The 23,099-nt window shown below is 34.1% G+C and overlaps 1 protein-coding gene across 1 annotated transcript in view; it reads right to left on the bottom strand.

Annotated features, from left to right (window-relative positions):
- Vps13D (vacuolar protein sorting 13D) overlaps positions 1-23,099 on the bottom strand; it is a 1,260,195-nt gene that overhangs the window by 1,162,644 nt on the left and 74,452 nt on the right. The window contains exon 7 of the mRNA XM_090393926.1: positions 12,901-13,026. Within this exon, the coding sequence (XP_090250052.1) occupies positions 12,901-13,026 (126 nt within the window). The remainder of the gene's footprint in view (positions 1-12,900; positions 13,027-23,099) is intronic.

Genomic DNA, 23,099 nt, shown 5'->3' with positions numbered 1-23,099 from the left:
CTTGGTTTAATCCTTTATCCAAGTGTAAGCAAACAAAGTTTGCACCTGAAATATTTTCAGGACTGGGGCAACTCGTATATAGAAGCCAATGACTTCAAATCACTTGCCTTAGTATCCCATAATGCAAAGATCCACATATCCATATGGAGATGTATAATTATTATTATTATTACATAACACCTCCAGGGAGGCCAAAGACTCATCGAAGGAGGGCACCTACTCTACAACTCTCCATCTCCACTACTCCACCAACTGCAACTACCTTCGTCATCTACACCAATGCCATCTATAGCCGACCGCCACTACTAGTATTTTCATGGACAATCACAAATATCCATGCCCACAGCAGGATTCGAACCCACGGCCTTTTTGGCTGAAGAGCGGATACGCTAACCATGTCTCATTAGTGGGAGCATTATCATAATGCTATGCAGTATGATAATACTCCCACTGATGAGACCTCAAAGGTCGGAACTGGTCTGGATAGTGACCCTTACCATAACGTGTAGCATTATACATGTCAGCAAGGTTATGTGCTTTGCATTATGGGATACTAAAGGTAAGTGATGTGAAGTCATTAACTTCTATACGAGTTGCCCAGACCTGAAAAACTTCAGGTACAAACTTTGTTTGCTTACACTTGGATAAAGAATTAAACCAAGTATATCATTTCTTGGTATTTTTAATTTATAGTATAACAAAGTGAAAAAACTTCTGTTAGACATGCAATCTGATAAGTTTTTGACCCTTGTTCAATCAATGGAAGCAAACAAAATAAAGCCTGCATAACAGAATTAACATGAAAAACTAAATCTTTCTGTAAATTAATGCAAGGCCCATGGAGTTATTAATTAAAACAGACATTAATTAAAACTTAGTTCCCACAGAACAAGTGATCCCACCCTATGTTGAAGAATGCATTTCATTGAATGTCAAAAATACCATTCACAGGCAGCAGAAATTTCATAAGTGTAGTTTCAAACTTGTGGTATAATTAATTTCAATTGTTATGGCATTGTGAACTAAAGCTGAGGCAGGAATATGAACATGATCCCCCTAAGTGACATAGCTCTTAGTATCACATAACACTAGAGTGGAATTAACGCTGGTTGCAAATTGTTTCCATATGGAGGAAGAATAGAAGAATAGAAAAGCTATGGTAACTGGAGAAATATATACTAATGTTGCAGAATGAAAATCTTAATGCTGTAATTAAGTAAAAGTGTGATGGCCTCAACACATGGTGTCTTCATTTCCAATCCCAGATGAATTCTTCTTTGCAAAAGCTACAGTAACTGGAGAAATATATACCAATGTTGCAGAATGATATAATCCTTTGGATGTAACTAAAACTAAAAATAATTCTTCCAGCATGACAAAGCAACACCACATTAAATTAAACCAGCCCAGTGAATAAGTTAAGCAGTTTTCAGGAAGATAAAATTGAAGTTCCAGCCTCATCATATGATCTCCAAGGTAATCAGATTTTGTTTAATTTCTTTTTATGGTGGACATTAGATGTCTGTCCAATTAAGAAGTGGCCTTGTTCATACCATGTATGCCAATCACTTTTCTAACTCCTCAGTCCAACTAATGTGGGTCTGTTCATCGCTTGTGTCTCTACCTTCTGTATAATTGGAGATGACCAATTATAAAGCTCACCGACTTCCTGAGCTTTCAGTTAATTTGGTTTTAATGACACAAACCATGTATATTCAGTTTGTCATGAAGAGTTCAGGTAAGTGATGTTAATTTTAAGCTGTTTTAGTATTTCAAAATTTAAACATTAATTCTGTATTTTCTTAATTTCATACTCTTCTAGTTCTCTTCTTTGTTATGTCTCCTACTACTGTTCACAGTTCATGATTGATCTGTGTGTTTTAGTATGGTTCCTGTCAGTCCTTTGTGTTCTGCTATCTATATATAAGATTTCGCCACCTCCTTTGTTGTTTCCTATCATTTTCTTTTTTTTTTTTCTTTTTTTTCCCTGTTACATGACATTAAGTCGTCTCATTATTATGTTGTCAAGATACAATTTCCCATTATTATGGCATCAAGATACCATTTCCCACTATTATATCATTAACATGCTCACATCAGAGTGATCGGCACTCTCTCGCTATCACCCTAACTATCTGGCAGGGCAAGAGAAAACACGGTGCTCCATAGAAATTTTGTGCTTGGGTTTTGGTGGATATGCCACATATCATGATGGTTCTTTGATTGTAACCAAATCTGAGGGTGGGTGGGGGGGGAAGAACTGATGTGAACAGAAACAAATAGACAAACAATAGAGCCAAACCTCAACAAATTTGGTTGCATGAGACTGCCCCAAATTTGGGAGACATACATCATGAGACCTATATAGGTATTCTTGGCCCAATGGCCAAGAATACTTACATAGTTCACTAGGGGGCACCATCAGGACTTTTAGGAGAAACAATAGCTTCCTGCTTCGTCTTCATTTACTGTATGTAGTGCCTGGTTGCAAGTGTCTTTATTGTAAGTTCCTTGAAAATGGCAACGTGATGTTGCCGAAATATTGGGAATATATATTTAAGTTTAATTTAATTTATATTTTATTGTACGTTGTGAATTCCTTATGTAAATTAATAATTATGTATAACCAGCGTATAAGCCTTTCTACAAGAAAAATGAGTTTAAAACGGCATTAATTCTACAAAACATAGGCCAGTTCTTTTCTGTAACTCATTATAGCACATCATTCATTATAGTGATGTTCACTAGTGTGCATTTGAACACTATTTCATATAAACATGAAAATATTAAAACATGAACACTATTTCATATTTTCATGTTAAATACCGTTGAGTTAATTTCTCTCTTGTGATACTTTTATTCAACTTGCTACCATCAATAACAGCTTTGCTTACTTTATTATCTATATTCAAATTTAATTTGCTATCTTCACTAAAAATTATGCCTAAACAAATAAATTATATTACTTTTACTACAAATTGTCCATTTAAATGTAAATGTTGTTTACCGTGTTACCACCAATTTTAAGTTGTATTTTTTTTTTAATTATTAATTTTTGATTTACATTATCAAAAATGCTACCACAGTTATTCAATTTAGTTACAGATTACTAAGGTTCTGCACTGGATTTATTTTGCTGGTGTAACATTATCTCATAACATAAGGGGCTAAATTGAATATCTTTCCAGGGATATTATTAAATACGATTATCATTTCCCCTCATAAGGTGATCCATACAGATTATAAACAACAGTGAAATTAAGAGTGAATGACTGTCTTGCACATGATTTCACATCAAATCATCTTCCTATACACCTTTCAGTTCTAACTAATGCCTTACAACTTAAGTATAGCCAATATATATATTGCTCAGTAGAACTGTAGCATTTTAAAAACAGCTTTCACCTTATATGTCTTTTTCCAATCTACAAAACGTGTTATAGTCCCATGAAGTTCCACGTTACAGTCCCTTAAAATAACAAAAAATTAAACATGTATCAGAATATCTAAATATCATTTGAGCTATACCTCTTACTGGCAGCAAGAAACACAACCCAAGTGATCCAATATCTGATATTAAAGTGATGGTATTTTTTCAGTCTTCTAATTTCCTAATATGATCATTCACTGTGAAATGTGAGATGCAATCTTTAAAGCTTATTACTGCAATGAATCAAAAATGTAAATATCAACTGATTTTATATTAAGTAGTAATGCTTTATAATAATTTAATTCTTCCTCTTTCTCCCTGCATAACATATTTTAATCTTCATCAGGAATGAACATGCTGAGTTCACATGATATGGAATAAAACAGCTACAAATCACTGAAATAAGAGCCAAAAGGCTTCAGTTAGATGGCTACAAATATAAATAGGCCTAAGTAACACTTGTTGGATCTTAGGCCCTTACTTTTATAAAGCACTGTGAAATTATATTTGAACTGCAATGGTCATTATATAATCAGAAATCACATGTCTGAAAATTCATATAATCTTTTTGAATCACTGCAGTGGAAAAAAAAAATCCTTTTTCCTCTACGTTGTTCTGATGTTTTATTTCTTTAGCACTGAATGCACAAAAGAGAACATATGGACACTTGGACAGTGGCTGTGTTCTTTTAAGTAGTGCAAGCTAAGGCAACGCCAATGCTGAAGATTGTATTCTCATGAACTCTCGGGTCAAATTTTACGAAGTTCTCAAGAGTTTCTCAAAAATTTGGCTTTGAAATAATAAATAATGTTGGATCTTTAATATCCACTTTTCCTATGTAAAGAAAAAAAAATCCTTTTTCATTCTAAGTCAGAATAAATGTTTTATATATTTTTATCTACTTATGAAATGGTTAGGAGAACTAATTTTTTTACATCACTGCTTCATATCAATTATTTTATCCTTAATTAAAAAAAAAAAAGATTTTTAACTTCTTTACATGCAATTATTATTGTTGCTGTTTGTATTTATACTGGATCAGATTTTAACAGCTTTCAACCTACCAGTTACCTCTTGATGGAAATAAATGAGCTAAATAAAAGTTTTGATTAATACAGCAACGTGCTAAAAAGATAGCAAAAACGTTACCACAAAGACTGTGGTGAGATTTTACAATTCACAGTCTGTTGGTCAGAAAGCAGATACTATTCCACTCAAGTCAACTGAGCCATTTCTAAATGCAATCCATCTTTTTTTTAAGTGACTCCCACCCAAGAACAGTTTTCATTGTAGCAAATTAATGCTGTCGTGAGCTAAGGATTTTTGTCTGTTTTTTTTTATTAATTTTATATATTTTTTGTACTTTAATGTTTACATAATTTAGATACCTGGCTCTTAGACAGAACTTTTTCAGGCTACTTTAGGCCTCCAATAAGCAGGACAATGATCTCACACCATGATGAAATTCATCCCCCACCTAAAATGTTACCACAAAGACTGTGGTGAGATTTTACAATTCACAGTCTGTTGGTCAGAAAGCAGATACTATTCAACTCAAGTCAACTGAGCCATTTCTAAATGCAATCCATTTTTTCTAACAACACAACAGAAGCTTTAGAAAATTAAAATAAACTATATCACTGTTACTTCTAAAACTCAAGTTTCAGTTCTTATGGGAAGAAGTATCAGTCTGCTGTTGTTTTCAAAAAAAGAAAAGGTGCAGGTATTTACAATTGCTCTGCAGTTATCTGTGGTGGCTATTTGGCATAATGTGCACAGGAATTTTGAATTTAAATTATCTCATTCATTTTTTTTATTTGAATTTTTTTAGTTTGAATTATCTGTACTTTAGTACAGATAATTCAAACCAATTATCTGTACTAAAATACAGATAATTGGAACTTTATTATCTGTACTTTAGTACAGATAATTCAAACACTGGGCACTTTAGTTAATTTTATTTGCCATAAACCAACCTTTCATGATCAATACAATCAATATGATTCTACTCATCAATCATCTCAAAAAGTGAGAATTAAGATTTTGCTTGATAGATTAGGTCAAGGAACAGTTGAATATGCTCTTCTATCCCCTATGTCACCAAAATCTCTGAACCTGAAGGAATAAATTCATACTAATAATTTTTCCTATTAAGAAACTGTCCAATTTCTTACTAACAAGAATAAATTCTTGCCTTCATTTCTACTTAGTTTATCGAGTGCCATGCATGTGGCACAGAACACATTTTGCTACAGAACAGCCTTCAACCAAAAGTTTTCAGTCATCCTTTGACAGGACATAAGACTGAAATAGGCCTAAAGGCCTAGGCCTAAATCCTTGAAAAGAATCATGATGATGATCTATTTGTATATATTTGTGTTTACAGTAAATACTTTTTTTTTATATAATTGAGCTTCATTGTTTAGAATACACAACACTTTGATCCTTGGAATCATTACACCATCACAGATAAGAATTTGAAACATTCTAACCAACTAAAATAAAACTATATATAATTATATTGTTATCTATACTCCATGACTGGCTTTAATATATATGTTTGTATATTTAATATATACAAACACTACTGTAAACAAACATACAGTAATATACATACAGAGTTATTTTCATGTAATGAAGGATTACAACACACAGTAAACAAGTTGACTACTTATAACTACATTCAAATGTCTTTTATATCGCTACCGCTTAACCACATGGTGGCTCTGGTAAATAAGGCATTACTAAATACAAACACGACTATAAATTTTTCAGGAAATGACAACGTACACTAAAATATTAATTACAAAAATTTAATCAGTACCTTCCAATATTTTGGCAATGTTACATTGCCATCTTCTGGGAACATAAAACTATGATATGTACACGCAAGCACTAACAACGAGCAAATGAGGATGAAGAAGGCAACTGGCATTGGTCCTAGAGTCCTAAAGGTGCCCCACCTAGTGGGCTAAATTGGGTTGTCTTGGATGTTGGGCTGATGTTCTAATGATACAAGCTTTCCAAATTTGGGACAGTCTAATTCACCCAAATTTGTTGAGAATTGGGAAGTTTTTACAGCTGAGGCTGATTCCAGGAACAATCTTTCATATTTATATTTGCTATGGTGCGATAAAGTAGCTTTCTTCCAGCGTATTCTGTGCTGGGTATCTAGTGAATGGCCCACAAGTCCTGAGTGATTGTAATGGTGAAACTGGATGTAGTATTTGTGTTCGGATATCCTGATATTAGCTGTTCTGCCTGTTTGGCTGTAGCAGGACAGTTTACAGCTGCAAGGGAACTGTTATACTCCAGGTAGGTCTAGGGGAAGTGGCTGGTCTTTGATAGAGTGGATAACCACTCTACCATTACATGGTTGTTGAAGAACACACTAACAAGCAGTGATAAGGAAGTTATTTTTCCACTTCATAAGGCATTAATAAGACCACATTTGGACTACTGCACACAGATCCGGATTTCTTGATGATGAAGAAATCGTGGAGAGGATTCAGAGGCGAGTTACAAAAATTGTTCCCTACAAGGATAGATTGAAGATCTGTGGGCTCCAAAAACTAACTGATAGACATCGGAGAGGAGATATAATAGAACATATAAATTATTAAAGGGATTTTATAGGATTGATGCTGATGACATTTTTAAGACCAGTGCAGGAAGGGAGAGAATGAGGGGCCATCCCTGGAGATTATGTAAGAGTGTGGTTAACAAGGGTGTTAGGATTAGATCTTTTGCTTGAAGGGTTGTGAATGGGTGGAATGCGTTGCCAGAGGTGGTTGTGAATGCTTCATCTGTGAATGAATTTAAGGAGAAGTATGATAGGTATTGTGTAAATAATGGTTAGTGTATCAATGTAGGGTCTCCCGCAATGAGTCTTTTGACTCCATGGAGACGCCGTTATGATAATAATAAGGGATGCCAATTTGTTATGTGCTTTGTAACTCGTAGTCAAGTCATATTTTTTAGGATTTTTGTGAGCTTTTCAGACGTGCCCCTGATATAATGAATGGTGATAGATTTAGTATAATCTCTGTTAAGAAGGGGATTGTAATTAACTGGTTTTAATATTTTGCAGATTTTTTGGGGATTGTAGCTTGGCTAAGAAGGTGTTAAGGATATGGTTTAGTTCAGTAGTTAGGGCATTGTTGTCTCAAAAGATTAATTTAGCCCTGTTATATGGGGTTTTAATAATCCCATATTGTCCAAAGGTCATCTGAATGATAACCTTTGGACGATCCTCTCAGATGTCTCTCATGCTCCACAGAAAAAGAATTTATTAAAATATGATGTCGGCACATGAAAAAGTTTGAAAATATAAACAAGAACTCTGCCTGTGAACTTCAAATATGGCTTTCTTCCATTCCCCGAAGCACTCAGCACACTTGCACGTGGCCAAAACTTCACTGTAGTACTGAAAATAATGATACAGGTAGAATGTGGTATCTGCAACCTTCCTATTGTAAAATCTTGTATAGAAGGAATTTAGAATAAAATCTCTTCTATACCGATTTTACTTGGAAAATGAAATCAATTTAATATACTTATAATCTGATTAATACTTAACTCATTTTTGCTGTAATAAACCTAAAAAAATAAGTTAGAATAAATTGTACAGACAAAGAATTAACTTGACGTAATTAAAAATGTGAGACCTGAGTCGCAACTCGCGAAGGTCAAAGATGTACGTGGTTTCCCGACTTACTCAGCGACCGCCGGGCAGCTGAGAAGACCCCTTCAAGAAAATCCGGGCGATTCAATCTGTAGGAGTTCCAAGGTCGAGAAAGCAGAATAAAAGTGGGAAGAATCAAAGGAAAAGAGGCGAGGCTTTTTGGTTCCAGGCTTGCTGTTCCTGCTTTCGCTACAAGGAGTTTCCAGTGTGTCCTGTCATTTCAAGGACAGGAATCCACATCCCGCCAGTTGAAGCCAAATGATGATAGGAGGTTCGTAATAGCAGTGACGGTCTACTCCAGAGTTCTCACAGCTAAATTCCTTAACGATCTCCGCATGTGAAGTATCATCGATGTCGTAAAGGGTGCCCGTATGTGAAATTAACCAGAAAGCAGAAGAAGGTGTCAACGATCTCTAGGATGTTGTGTAATGAACTGGATGACAAAGTAGCAAGTAAGACTTTTGCTTAGGACTTTCCTAGATGTGAAATTAATGGCAAAGATTGCTGATTTTATAGTTGTTAGCATTAAGAACAGTAGTAAAGATGGAAAGCCATTTTGTTAAAATAATTATGAAGAAGTTTGCAGAGTTATGAGAAATTAGATAATGTTATATATTGAAGAGGGAATATAGTATGTGAAAGTTTTAGTTAAGCCTAATAATATTTATAGTCCGAGTTAAATTAATGTAAAGTGTATACAGTCTGTTTCTGTATCTGATTTATATGTGAGTGTATTTATTGCATTAGTCATTGAGCTTAAACAAGAAATGTTAATTAATCTAGTGGGGAACCAAACGTGAATTTATATTATTTCCATGTCATTTTTTTGAGTGAATTTGAGTTAAATTATTTTAGTATGTGTAGTGTTACCCTTTATATGTATCTTGATTTAGCATGAATAAATTGTTTTGTTTGTCAAATAACTTGCCTGATTCTGCCTGACCAATGCACTTCTCATAAAAAGATAGAACCTGTGTGACCTTAAGAGTAAAAGTAGCCACAACTGACGAATAATAGATTTAAGCGTTGCTTGACTTAAAGATAAATATTAGAGACATTTCCATGTTGTGCTTGGTGCTTTTCTTGCACGTATTGGAAAGATATTCAATTCCATACGTGATCTCTGATGGCGCAGTCATAAATATAAATAAATTTTCAGAGATCAGTGTGAGAAAGGACCAGCTATTTAGACAAAGGAATTGGCTCCTGCCAGAGGCAATTCCTAAATTCTAAAATACATACACATGAAATAGCATAGTCACGATCTTGAGAGGGGCAGGGATTAAATTGATAGACTGAAAGGATTAAAGGAAATAGACTATAATAAGCAACAAGATTACATACGGAGTTATGATTAAAATAAAGTAAGTGAAACGTAAAATATGAATAGAGAGATTTCGAATAAAGTATACAATAAAAAATTTAAAGAATATATGCAAAAATATATTATTACACTATCCATATTGCTAACAATATCAGACTGAGCTGGAGTCCTTACCAAAGCTAAACCAGCAAAAACCAACCTATCTAAAGAAGAACTAAAAGCTCTATAAGAAATAAAGAACAACAGCAAATAGTAATCATCAAAGGGGATAAGGGAAATGCCACTGTGGTTCTCAACCAAACGGAATAAACAGGTAAGCTTTCAACTTTACTGTTAGATCATTCTGCCTATCTCCCCACCAGCTCCCAAATCAGAACATTCTAAAGGCTCCTTAAGAAGGTGACTTCTTGGCCTGAGGAAGTGACTAGCAGACTAAAACCTTTCACCTCTAGAACCCCCCCCCCCCAAATATATGGACTACCAAAATTCCATAAGCATTATGTGCCATTATGTCTCATTGTGGATGGCATTAATTCCCTCACATACAAATTAGCCAAATATTTATACTGGCAACACACCATCACACATAAAAAACTCAATCCACTTTAAAGCCAGTAGAGAGAACTTCTCCCTCCAACACACTGACATAATGGTCAGTTTTGATGTCTCCTCCTCATTCATAAATGTCCCACTCAAATATACCTTACTTCTCAATCAAGCCAAATTTCTTCCCATTATATCAGTCCTATTTCAGTTCACCATGAAGACAGGCTATTTCATTTGGGAAGGAAAATTCTACAAACAGAGGGTATAGCCATGAGTTTTCCACCCCTGACAAACTTCTTTATGGAGATTTTTGAAGAAAAAGCCTTAAACTCAGTCCCACAAAAGCCTATTGTCTGGCTATGCTATATGGATTATGTGTTCGCTAGACCTACCTGGAGTATACCAGGTCCCTTGCAGCTGTAAACTGTCCTGCTATGGCCAAACAGGGAGAACAGCTAATATCAGGATATCTGAACACAAAGACTACATCCAGTTTCACCATTACAGCCACTCAGGGCTTGTGGACCATGCACTAGATACCCAGCACAGAATACACTGGAAGAAAGCCACTTTACTACACCCTTGCAAATATAAATATGAAACAATCAGCAATGAAAGTTCCTGTAATCAGCTTCAGCTGTAAAAAAACTTCCCAAATCTCAACAAATTTGGGTGCATGAGACTGCTCCAAATTTGGGAAGCTCATATCATATCATAGCTTAGAACATCAGTCCAACAGCCAAGACATCTAGGATCAATGCCAGTTGCTTTCTTCAGCCTCATTTGTTTGTGGTTAGTGCCTGCATGCACATATCATAGTTTTATGTTCCCAGAAGATGGCAATGTAACATTTCCAAAATATTGGAAGGTACTGATTAAAGTTTTTTAATTAATATAAATTTCCTGAAAAATTTAAAGTCGTGTAATCAATGTATAAGTTTATTAACAATAAATAGAAACACATACGAACACGCACATATTACGTATATAGTATATATGTACATGTGTGTGTGTGTGTGTGTATTAGATTACTTTATCACATAACAAAATATATTTCCTCATTAAACAACATTTTCATTAATCATATATAAAATTGCAAAAAATTAATATAATAAGCAAAACATTTATGTGAGATTTTTAACAATCCCACTTAACTTTGTAACAAATCAATTGCTGGTCAAGTAAAGTCAAGTGCTTTCCTAAATTAGAATTCCTATAGTGTGAACCAGTTTCTTAGATATAATTCATGGCATTAAAAAAATTCCTTTCATATAACGCTGTTTTGTATCTGCTCTCCAGCTAAAATGCTGAGAGTTTGAATCCTGCCTGAGGCATGGATGTTTGGGATTGTCTTGCACCTTCATACATTCATTCATACAAATATATATACTCTCCCCCAATGTTGAGTGGGTTGCCATGGAAGAAGTAGACACCACCCTCCTACAATGGAAGAGTCCATCAACCAGTAGTGGGAAAGATACAAGCTGAATATCATCATTATAGATATCATATTAATGAAAATAAAAAATCACTGTGTAATTCTGTTAATTTTAGAATATCTTCTAGCTTTAAATGTTTACATTCAAATCACACTGTTGCATCAGAACCACTGTCACACTGTAACCACTTAAATTCTTTGAGCCATCTGACTTGGAAATTTCTCTTTATAAATTAACTTTACTTCCACCAGAAAAGAATCACCAGGAGAATAACTTCTAACTCAGTACGGCTAACAGTATATGCCTTTTGCTTTATTTCCAAAACATGCGTAGAGTTGTGTTTGTGTGGATTCCTTCTTATTGCTCATCGTTAAGGTTTAAGTTTACCAATCAATCAATACAAGCATGAGCAGACAATTGTAAGAAAAAATATCAAGCATGAAAGGAGAAGACTAGCTAAAAGACAAAACATTGGATAACAGCACAATGGCAAAAATGAAATGTGACTCAGCACATGCTGTTGACCACTATGATAGCATAATTCTTGTGACCACCATTGAGCAAACACACAACACCAGAAAATGGGACAGCAGGTTTATATATGTATTATCATGGCTGCAGTTGCTGTTATTTGTCACTCTATGATGATTTGATGCTGTCTCAAAAATGCAAAAAGTTAAAATAATAATCAATGTTACAACAATATTTTATTATCATTAATGTTAATGAAAAACATTTTGCTTAGTATGAGCAATATCTACTTGCCATATCTATCTGTCATGTTCTCTTTATCACTACATGAAAAATATTATCAACATACCAAAGATGTAATAATTACTGTTAAAATCTTGTTCAATCATGTGCCATACCATACTCATGATGTAAATGATGATTAAAATATCAAATTTCTTTTGAAAGTGGTGAATACAACCACTAAAACATTCAATTTGTTGTTCAAGTTGTATGGAGAAGATAATATGGAGATATTTCAAATTCAATGTCTGAATGTCACAAGAGATAGAACAACTAATGACTTGGCCCTTCCATCAGTCAACAAAAATCTGATGAAAATAAGAAATAGAAAGAGAGAATTAAAAGAGAACAGATTTTTGTTATCATTAATCACAAAAATCTGCTCTCAAATTTTCTTTCACCAGTTTTTAGCCAGAAAACACACAAACACTTGAATATAATGCATATTCTCCAGATCTTGGCTATAATATAACTGATTTTTTTTTCCAAAACTGAAACGTTCACTCAAAGGAACCCAATTTCAATCAAAAGAAGACATGATAAGAACCTGGCAGAGCTACTTGAAGCACTTTCACAAAATGATTTAGAAATAAGCTGATATAGTCAGTCAATAAAATATACAATTTTTTAAATTACTATTACTGTTTAATAGCTCAATCTCCTATGTACATAACTAATATACTGTACAAACATTATCAACATCAAATTATTTTCTTAACTTACTGCAAGTTCTAACATTTGAAGATGTTTTAACATTGTTGCAGAAGGATCCCAGTAAGCTGCCAGACCATCCAATTCCAACAACTTATATACCATATCTGTAGTGCCTCTGGTAATAAACTTTGGTAGCTAAAAAAAAATAAAGAAAAGTTATCTAGATGCTATTACTCTCAACTTGTGGAATTATAAATCAGTTTAAGAATAAATGCAAGAAGTGTGAATCATTGCCATAATCCTGGCCTGCAAAGATCAAAGTAATAGTTTTTATCTCATAAAGGGGAAGTATACTATAAAGAATTTACTTTTATGCAGCATGGCCAATGCAAGACTTTTTGATAGTTTGTTACAGTAAGAGAGAGAGAGTGAGTTCACTATCACATTTTCTCCAGCAAGAACTGACTGGATATCCATATTCCTTGTATATATACTATGATTTAGTTGACATGATGTTTATGTCTAGAAATATAATTATTTTAATTGTAAGTTAAACATGTACAGTAAACTCTCAATTTAATGGACTAGGGGCTAAGGATTGTCCATAAAATCGAAAGTCCATTAAATCGCAAATCTTAGGAATAGTATTGAAAATAAAACACTTTCAGTGGTACAGTATTAATATATTTTAATGATTACATTTTCATGTAAATAACATTTTACTGAGGATTAGGCTTGAAAAAAAGCATCAAGTTTCAGTTGCTTTCCACTTTTATACTGTTTCATGTTGTTCTTAACTGTCATTAGACTTGATATTTCAAATAGAAGGTTGTGTCCACAACTTGGCTGCATATATGGCTAACAAAATCAGACTACATGTTGCAAACATTTTTACATGGACTATGATACTCCCAAAAACACCCTCTTTCAGCCAAGTCCGATTTTCAAATGTCTACATAAAAACAAAAATACAACAAACAAGAGAAATGCTACTGTGGTCATCAACACCAAAATGTTATGCTCAGGGACTGCTTATTTATATTCCTTTAGATTAAAATCCTAGAAAACAACAGAAGTTTTTTTACTCAGGAACGTAACTTCTTGGCTATCTGAATTGCCAAAACTCCTTTAGGTCTCATCTCCCCTTGATATACAGAGTATCTACAACCTACAACCATATGACCTCTGTACATTTATAGAAGATAGCACTAAATTCTCTTCTTATAGGTTATTCAAAGATAAGCAAAATTTTACTCCCCTCAGTGATCAATACCTCTTCTTAGATTAAAAATTCCACCCATTTTGTAGTTGCTATCAAAAATTTTATTTTAAATAATTGTGATATTATGGTCAGCTTTGGCATCATTTGTCTTTTTAGCAATATTCCTTTGAATGATATCTTATTACATTTAAAACACATTCCCCCCCCCCCTCCAACATCACAAGTCTTTGGCTACCTATATAGGTTACTTCCAGTGGGAAAACAAAAACATACAAGGATACTGGTTTTATGGATAATGGGTTTTCCCTTCTCATCCTCCCCTGCAAATTTTTGCATGTAGGGTTTTAATAAGTATGTTCTTGACAAAGCCCCATTTAAGCCTTTATCTAGCTGAAGCATATCAATGAGGTGCTCTTAATTCGGCCTCATGGATTAGACAGATTATTCCTTATATGCCTGAACTGTTGACATCAAAGAAAAAATTTTACCTACAGGAGAAAGATTAACAGTCTAGCATTTCTAGATACTTTAAAATAGCATTCTTTAAAATGGAAGGCATAAAAAATGCTTTCCAAATGGTAAAAATTTGACAGTATACAGAAATACTACTCACACAGCAGATATTTCTCACTGTTACCCCCCCCACACACACACACCAAGCAGTATGGTATTATTAAAATAAAAAGGCCATCAATCTCTATTCCAATGAAGCATCTCTCACAACTGAACTTAACTATATATGGCAAATGTGCTTATTTAATGGCCACTATTCCAACAGAATAAACAAAATACTAAATCCTTCTTTAAAATGGATCAAAGTAATAGATCAATCTTTTCTACATACAGATTATGGTAATATGATCACCATTCTCTATTCAGGGTTCATCATGGAAAAAAAAAAAAGAATGTCTGATGCCTTCAAAATCCAGTTGAAATTGGCTGCCCTTATTCATTCCTCTAAGGATGAACTCCTCCCTCATTTTTTTAAGGAAAGAGTTCATCTAGTTTTTCGAGAGAGAAAAAGAGAAAAGAGTGGGGGGGGGGGTCCAATTTCTTCAAGGACAGACTAGATCAGCCAACTTCAATTTAGAAAGACAAAATGCAAGCATGTGGATGGTCAAGACTGACTGTCCTTGACCAGTTGTCCATTATTTTATAAATCTACAGCTGCTATTAAAACTAGCTTAATTGTTTAATTTCCCAAAATGTGGAAAATGGTATTATTTGGTTGCCTTAGGTATTCCTAAGGCAACCAGATTTACAATCCAACTTTCCTACTAGCACTCCATGACACCACCCTTCCTAGCTAAGAGACTACACTTTAATCAGTTTTACTCTGTGTTGCTTGTGTGTTTGCAACAATTTATGTTATATAGCATAAAGATGTCTCTGTGGCAGATGAAATATTGAGACCATAAATTGTCACTTATTTCATTCCTTGTGCTGTTTCCATTCCATAAATGTCCAACATGATGAACCATTTTTTCGACCTATCCAAAATAGACCAAGTTGAAGGCTTGTGCCAACTCACACACCTGGAAGTATCACAGGACAAAATAATGGAAGCAAATGTATTGTTGAAAGTTCACAGATGTTCTTCAAGGCACATGTTAACATTACCTGATGTTTCGTTGGAGTGAAGTGCACTATGAAGTGCAGCCACTGTAAGATTTTTATACAACCATACTTCAGCATTTTTGGTAGAATATCAATTACTCCTGCTGCCTTTCCACATTTCAAGCCTTTGATTGCTTTTTCTACTTCAAATATGGATGTGTATTCCTGACTATGCCTGTTGAGTGTTTTTTGCCCCTGTGCTATCACTGCTTGTTTCATTTAGCAATTTTTCAAGGTAATTACTCCATACTCGAAGCATATCTTTTTCTCCCATTTTCATGTCACCTTTATCATCATTAACTCCTTTTACAGCACTCTTTCCTCCATTTCTAAGCTTCTTCAACAACCTCCAGAATATTTTTCTACCTTCTTGATTTTTATTTTCTATGTTCTTGTCAAAGTCCTCCCATGACTTTTGTTTAGCTAGTTTTACACAGTGTTTAGCTTTCTCACATTTGCCTCTGAGTTCTCTAAGAGCACAAGCTGAGCAATACGTAATCTTTATTTGAGTTGTAAGTCAGCAGTTAGAATGGAAGGAAGTACAGGAAGATGGTTTAATGTTAAATCTGGTGTGAGATAAGGATGTACATTATCCCCTCTGTTATTCATTATCTATATGGATCACATTATGAAGGAAAGTGGTATTAAACATGATATCAAAATTGGAGATGTTAATATCAGCTCTTTGCTTTATACGGATGATGCTATACTTCTAAATAAATCTGCTACAAGTCGGCAAGATTCCCTGACTAAATTGAATAGCTGTTGTAATAGATATGGTATGAAGGTCAGCAATAAAAAGACAAAGACAATGAAAATAGGTATAATCGTTGAAAATGTCAACTGTCTTTTGAACGGAGAACCTGTGGAACAAGTAAAACATTTCAGTACTTAGGCACGATTTTTAGTGAAGATTGTAAATTAAATATGGAAATAGACAACAGAATCAACAAAGCCGGTATGGTAGAAAGTCAATTGAATAAATTTATATGGAATAAGAGAGAAATTAGTCTGAACACTAAATTAGCTGTATACAAGACAGTGTTCAAACCAGTTTTAACTTATGGATCTGAGAGCTGATTCAGAAGTAAAACACTTGACCAAAGACCGCAGATATGAGAGTCCTGTGAAAGATTATAGGCATGAACAGATGGCATCAATCGAAACATCATATTTAAAACGAGGATATTAGGAAAGAACTCAACATTGTCAGCATCCAGGAATGCATTTGCAGAGCTAATCTCAGGTGGTATGATCACCTAAACAGAATGGACGAGGAAAGATTAGCAAAACAAGTGTTCTCTGCCAGATTGGCAGGAAAACGACCCAGAAGAAGACTAAGATATTGGTGGTTTGAAACGGTACAAAGTGCCTTAGATGATAGAAATATAAGATCTGATAATGTTGGAGTCTTGACAAGTAACAGACTGATTTGGAGGAAAACTGTAGATAAGAAGTTAGTAATAATGTAAATTTTTCATTTAGTTACTATCATATCCTGTACACCCCTTGAGGGTACATTGCAGGAATTTGATGATGATAAATCCAAAGAAGTCTGCAGGATTCCATGACTAAATTCAATAATTGCTATAATAAATTTGGTATCAAAATCAGCAATAAAATAACAAAGATAATGAAAATAAACAGAAATATTGAAAACGTCTACTACATTCTGAGTGGAGAACCTACAGAACAAGTGAAACATTTTGGCTATTAGGCACAATTTTTAGTGAAGAAAGCAAATTAAATATGGAAATAGACAACAAAATTAGTAAAGCTGGTATGGTAGGAAGTCAACTGAATAAAAATATATATGGAAAAAGAGAGAAATTAGTCAAAACACTAAATTAGCTGTATACAAGACAGTGTTCAATTTTAACTCATGGATATGAGAACTGGGCCTAGAAATAAAAACTTGATCAAAGACTAGAAACCACTGATATGAGAATTCTGAAAAGTCAGAGTAGTAAACAGATGGCATCAATGGCAATATCATACACATTAGAAAAGGTGACATTGTTAACATTCAAGAATGTGTTAGAGCTATTCTCAGGGAGGTATGGTCACTTAAACAGAATGGGAGAGGAAAAATTAGCATTCAGAAATGCCTTTAATATATGGTATAGGAATCCTGTGTTCTTGTCTGGGTTGATTTGTAGGAGACTGGTAATTATTTTTTGGGTTATTATTGCATATATACAGGACCAGCGCGTAGTATTTTTCTTGTGTGTGCAATTAATGTTTGGCGCCTTTCCAAAAAAAATTTTTTTTGAATAAAGTCGAGCAGAATGAGTTATCAGTAGAAAGCCGACTTTCAGGGCTGAACCACATGCATCCGATTCAATTAAAATTAGGATACAGCCCTTACACAGAACTCAACAATTAATCATAAGTTGATTTATGATACATCAAAAAATGAAGAAAAACTATTTTAGGTATATTTTCGTAAATTTTAATCAAAAATTACAGTGATATAATCGGGTCTAGAATACAATTTCAGAATTTATTTGTTCGTTTCCGGGAAGATCTGAAGGAACACGAATGGAAGACCACGTACGTTCATAATTACATGTACCATTCTGTACCATTCGTTGTTCGTTTAAACTCTTATCTCATATTTTTTGAGATCTTTTAGGCGCCTTTTCTTCTGCGGCACCTGTGTATATTGCACACTTCGCACACGCCACCAGCCGGCTCTGCATATATATATATATATATATATATATATATATCCATTTAGGAAGGATGCTTCTATGACAATTTCCACTTCTTGTTTTAGAGATTCTTCAGAAGAATAAATCTTGTGTCCTCTGTGTTAGATCCTGAATGAAGGAATCTTGCAAAGAAATCATTCGTTCAAAATCTAACATACTAAACTACATAGACAGAGAGAAATACCTGCACATCAGCTGAAATTGAAGTGAAACTTCTTCACATATGTATAAAATTGCATTAATTTTATGTACCATGTATTTAATCTATTGTGATCATATTAAGATCAAATTAGAGAATGTCTTAAAAGGAGAATAATTTAACTTATTTTAAGCCTCACTTCAGCTATATAGAATGACTGTGAGTCACCAGATAGATATTAAGTAACAATTCATGTGTCCAGCATAACGCCAGCAGCAATAGCTTATGCGGAAGGTACGTCGATGCGAATTCCGTGAATACAAGAGCATAACATAACAAGAGCAAAGGGGAGAAAAGATATAGGTCGTGTGCAAAAGGGGACTCCGAAAAAGGGGGCGCTCGAACAAAGAATATAAGGGAATGAGCGCCGTATCGGCTCTCTCTTGTCTTATCGTTTTCCTGGTTCGTGGTTCGGGAGTTAGCTGGTGGTTCGAGTGAGGGTGATGAAGCGTCAGTGCTATGATGTCGGACAGCGAGTTTTTCTAAGAATGCTGTAGGATTCCACGCAGAGCTGAAGGTGAGATTTCCAGCCCTAGCAGAGAGGTCCCATCGAAAGGAATAGAGATGTTTCCTGCAGAAAATCGAGTCCATGATCGGCAGTAATTATGAAGATAGCATAGCCCCTATGCTGGCGTAAGGACAGCCAATAAATAAGAGATAACTAGACGTACACGTGGTGCTGAAAGATGTCGGAAAAAGTTCGGTAAAGTACAATTACTCTATTTTGTGTTTAGAATTCCTTAGAATAGCGAAAATTATTTGTGAATGCAAATTATAGACGTTAAAACCTCTTTTGAGAATAAGAAGAATTGTTTGGAAGAGGTCTTTTGTGTTGTATGTGATTGAAATAACATAATGAGATTAGGATTGTAGATTTATAGTAACAGAGCAACATTAGAATGTTTGTTATGTCATCTTATGAATAGCTTGCAGAGGGGAATTTTAGCTTAACATGCCATTTGCAATCTATCTTATTTTTGAGTTACTGTGTTTTGCATGCTTTATAACCTTTGATTTAATTTAGAGTATGTTAAATCTCTTAACTCAAGCTTCCTTATTTCGCATTGAGACAATAATTGAATGTATGAATTTCTTTAGTGTATTTTGCTTTGAATTAGAAAGTTTAGGTGAATAAAACATGTTTTATTTACCTAAACCTGAGTCATGCCTGACTACGATTCCGATTTACCACTTATAAAAATAGAACCTATTTTGGCTGGAAGGAATTAGAATGTGTATATAATTATAGATTTAGGTCACGACTGCAGTCTGAATCTATACGGCCATGTTAAAATAAATCAGTGTGTAAGAGCGCCTCAGAATCTTGTATTGTCTCCCTGAGCAAGGATATCTTTTCTGCTATAGGATACTGGCTGGTGCAGCATAATATAAATTTGCCAGTATCCAAAGCGGAAACAATCCTAGATGTAAGTATACTAGGTCCGATATCTGAAGAAGTAAATTAGCGATTGAAAGATAGAATAGGAAGATATAAATCAGTAAAATATAGAGAAAGCAGCGACATAACATCTGGATACTAAAGATTTTCTGATGCCATATTTTTGTGATGGATGGATGGTGAGCTAATGTATTGTAAATATTGATGCCCTGAACTCTGAACGTGTGGCATAAATTATGAAAAAATATCAACTCATTGCTACCTATAAATCCATCAACTAAATTTCATAACTTGCTAACATCTCCAAACAACTAACTCTCACCAATGATGCTACCTGGAGTATACAAAGTACCATGTTCGTGTAACTTGTCATACTATGGACAAACAGGAAGATCTATAAATAAATGTATCTCTGAACATCAAGACCACATCCATCTCATCAAACCTCACAAATCTGACCTTGCACAACATGGAATTGAAAATGCTAACCAGAGGATCCAATTACAAAATGCTAAGCTGCTACATGGATCCATATATAAACATGAACATTTATATAAAGAAGTGCTGAAGCCTTACTTCATGGACATAATCTTAATCGGAATGACTATCTCACTATTCCAAAAGTTTGGGAAATTGTTATCCTCGATTGTATTAAATAAATTTCTGTTATATTTTAATTTTATTTAATTAGTTTTAATTTCAGCCCAATAGGTTTAATCCACGAAGAAGTGACTGTATATGTAGAGGGATTCCAATTTAAGGATATGCTACGTTTTTTTAATTAAATTCCTATTATTGTTCGATAATTGTACTTGTGATGTCTTATGATGCATAAGATGAAATATTTACATAATAAAAAAGTTATTTATTATTATTTATTTAGTAAGCATGTTATTCTATAATTACGGATAATCCACAGGTTTCACCATATAAGAAAGACAGTACACAAAAGTTTGGAAGAAACCAAATATAAGGAATATAAAACATATGAAAGCTTAAAAATACAAATAGTAATACGAGAAATATAAAAAAAATCTACAGGAGTATAAAATTATGAAATGAAAATAAAGAACTGATGTTTAAATTTTTGAATATCACTTTGGGAGTTCAGTGGCAGATCCTGAAGCAAAGACTGATAAAGGCAGAGAGACATGTACTGAGATTGTCAGAAAAGAGAGAAAAATCAGAACTTCGTGACAGACACAGAAGGTTAAAGAAAATCAAGGGAAAAACGAAAGCATATCAAAAGTTACAGGCATATAAGTAAGCATGTGTTCTGAGAGAATACAGAGAAAAATATAAGAAGGTAAAGCAAAGTGTAAAATTAGCTCAACAAAAGTCATTGGAGGACTTGGATAAGAACACATCATTATCATCAATTTCCTGATATGTACTCTCAAGGAGGGTTCAGGCTTCTATGACAACACTTCATGATTAAGTTTAGATTATTATTAATCTCCTATCAACAATTTTCCTCCAAATTAATCTATTACTTGTCAGCACTCCAATATTGTAGGATTTAATATTCTGTGCTTCTAAGGCACTTCTCACTAAATCAATCTGCCTAGCCATGGGTCTTCCTCTTGGCATCAAATACCTGTTTTGCTAACCTTTCATCACACATTCTATTTAAGTGGCCACACCACCTTAAATTAGCTCTGCTCACACATTCCTATGCTAACAACATCAGAAGTTAGAAGGAAAGTTAACAACGTTCGAGGTTAGAAGAAAATCCCCTCCATTGCCAGAACACAAGAAAATATCGCCAGGGGGTGACCTAGAAAATATTCTAGTCACCCCTGGTGTTTTTTCCCAGAAGTCAAATCCTCTAGTGCTATTTTAGGTAAACTTTCTAATCTAGCCAACAGAACTGTTTCTGCCATGCTTTAGGGAAAAAAACACCAGGGGTGACCTAGATTCACCTGGATAGGTAATATTGGAAAATGGGTTAATTCTTCATTCTCCACCTTGTTCAAGAAATCCCAAGACAGAAACACTTGGAGAGAGAGACAGAGCATGTCAGAATTGTCACCTTTATAGTGCCCTGTTGGTCTACATAGATTATGGGTGAAGAAGAAGAAGAAGAACAATGTCAAGTTTCTTCCTAATATCTTAATTTTTAATGTTTCTGCCATTGATGCCATCTATTCAATCCCTTAATTTTTTTTTCAAAACTCTCATATATGTACTCTCTAATTTTTGATCGAGTGCTTTATTTCTAACCCAAATCTCAAATCCATAACTTAAAATTTGTTTGAACACTGTCTTGCATAATGCTAGTTTGGGATTTTGGCTAATTTCTCCCATGTAAAGTTATTCAGCTAACTGCATATCATACCAGCTTTGCGTACATTGTTGTCTATTTCAAAATTTAATTTGCCATCTTCACTAAAAATTGTGCCCAAATAGCTGAAATATTTTACTACTTGTTCTATACATTCTCCATTGAGAAAACAGCTGAAGTTTTCAATGTCCCTGCCTATTTTCATACTTTTGGTCTTTTTATTGCTCATTTTCATGCCAAATTTATTATGGCTGTTATGCAATTTAGTTGGAGAATCCTGGAGACTTCCACTGGATATTTTTAGGAGTACAAAATCATCTGCATAAAGCTAAGAGCTAAATTAGATATCTCCAATTCTAATATCAGGTTTAAATCCACTTTCATAATGAAATCTATATAGGTGATGAATAAGAATGGAGATAATGTGCATTGCAATCTTACACCTGATTTTACATCATACCATTTTCCTGTATTTCCTTTCTAAATACAGATTATGTACTGATCTGTATAATGTTCTATTTACCCCAGATAATTGTAATATTCTGAAATGCTTTTCTAAGGGCACCTTACTCTGTCATATGCCTTTTCCAGATCCTTGCTACATTCCTGATTTAACTATTTGTCATAAACTTAAAATCTGATCTTGACAATGTCTGTTTGGCCTGAACCCATCTCTTCTACAAATTTTTCTTCCACAATCTTTCCCTGTCACTTCCCAAGAATGCTTGCATAAATCATATAGTTTGCATTGGTTATGCTCTCTGAACAATGCAGCATAACTAATGCAAAACATTTATATCTTCATATTTGAACATTTCAGGTTGAATGTCATC

The sequence above is a fragment of the Typopeltis vanoorti genome, chromosome 6 (genome assembly GCF_054136105.1).
Source record: "Typopeltis vanoorti isolate ZY-2024b chromosome 6, IOZ_Tvanoo_1.0, whole genome shotgun sequence".
Classification (NCBI taxonomy): Eukaryota; Metazoa; Arthropoda; class Arachnida; order Uropygi; family Thelyphonidae; genus Typopeltis; species Typopeltis vanoorti.
This window is presented reverse-complemented; position numbering and strand designations above follow the sequence as displayed.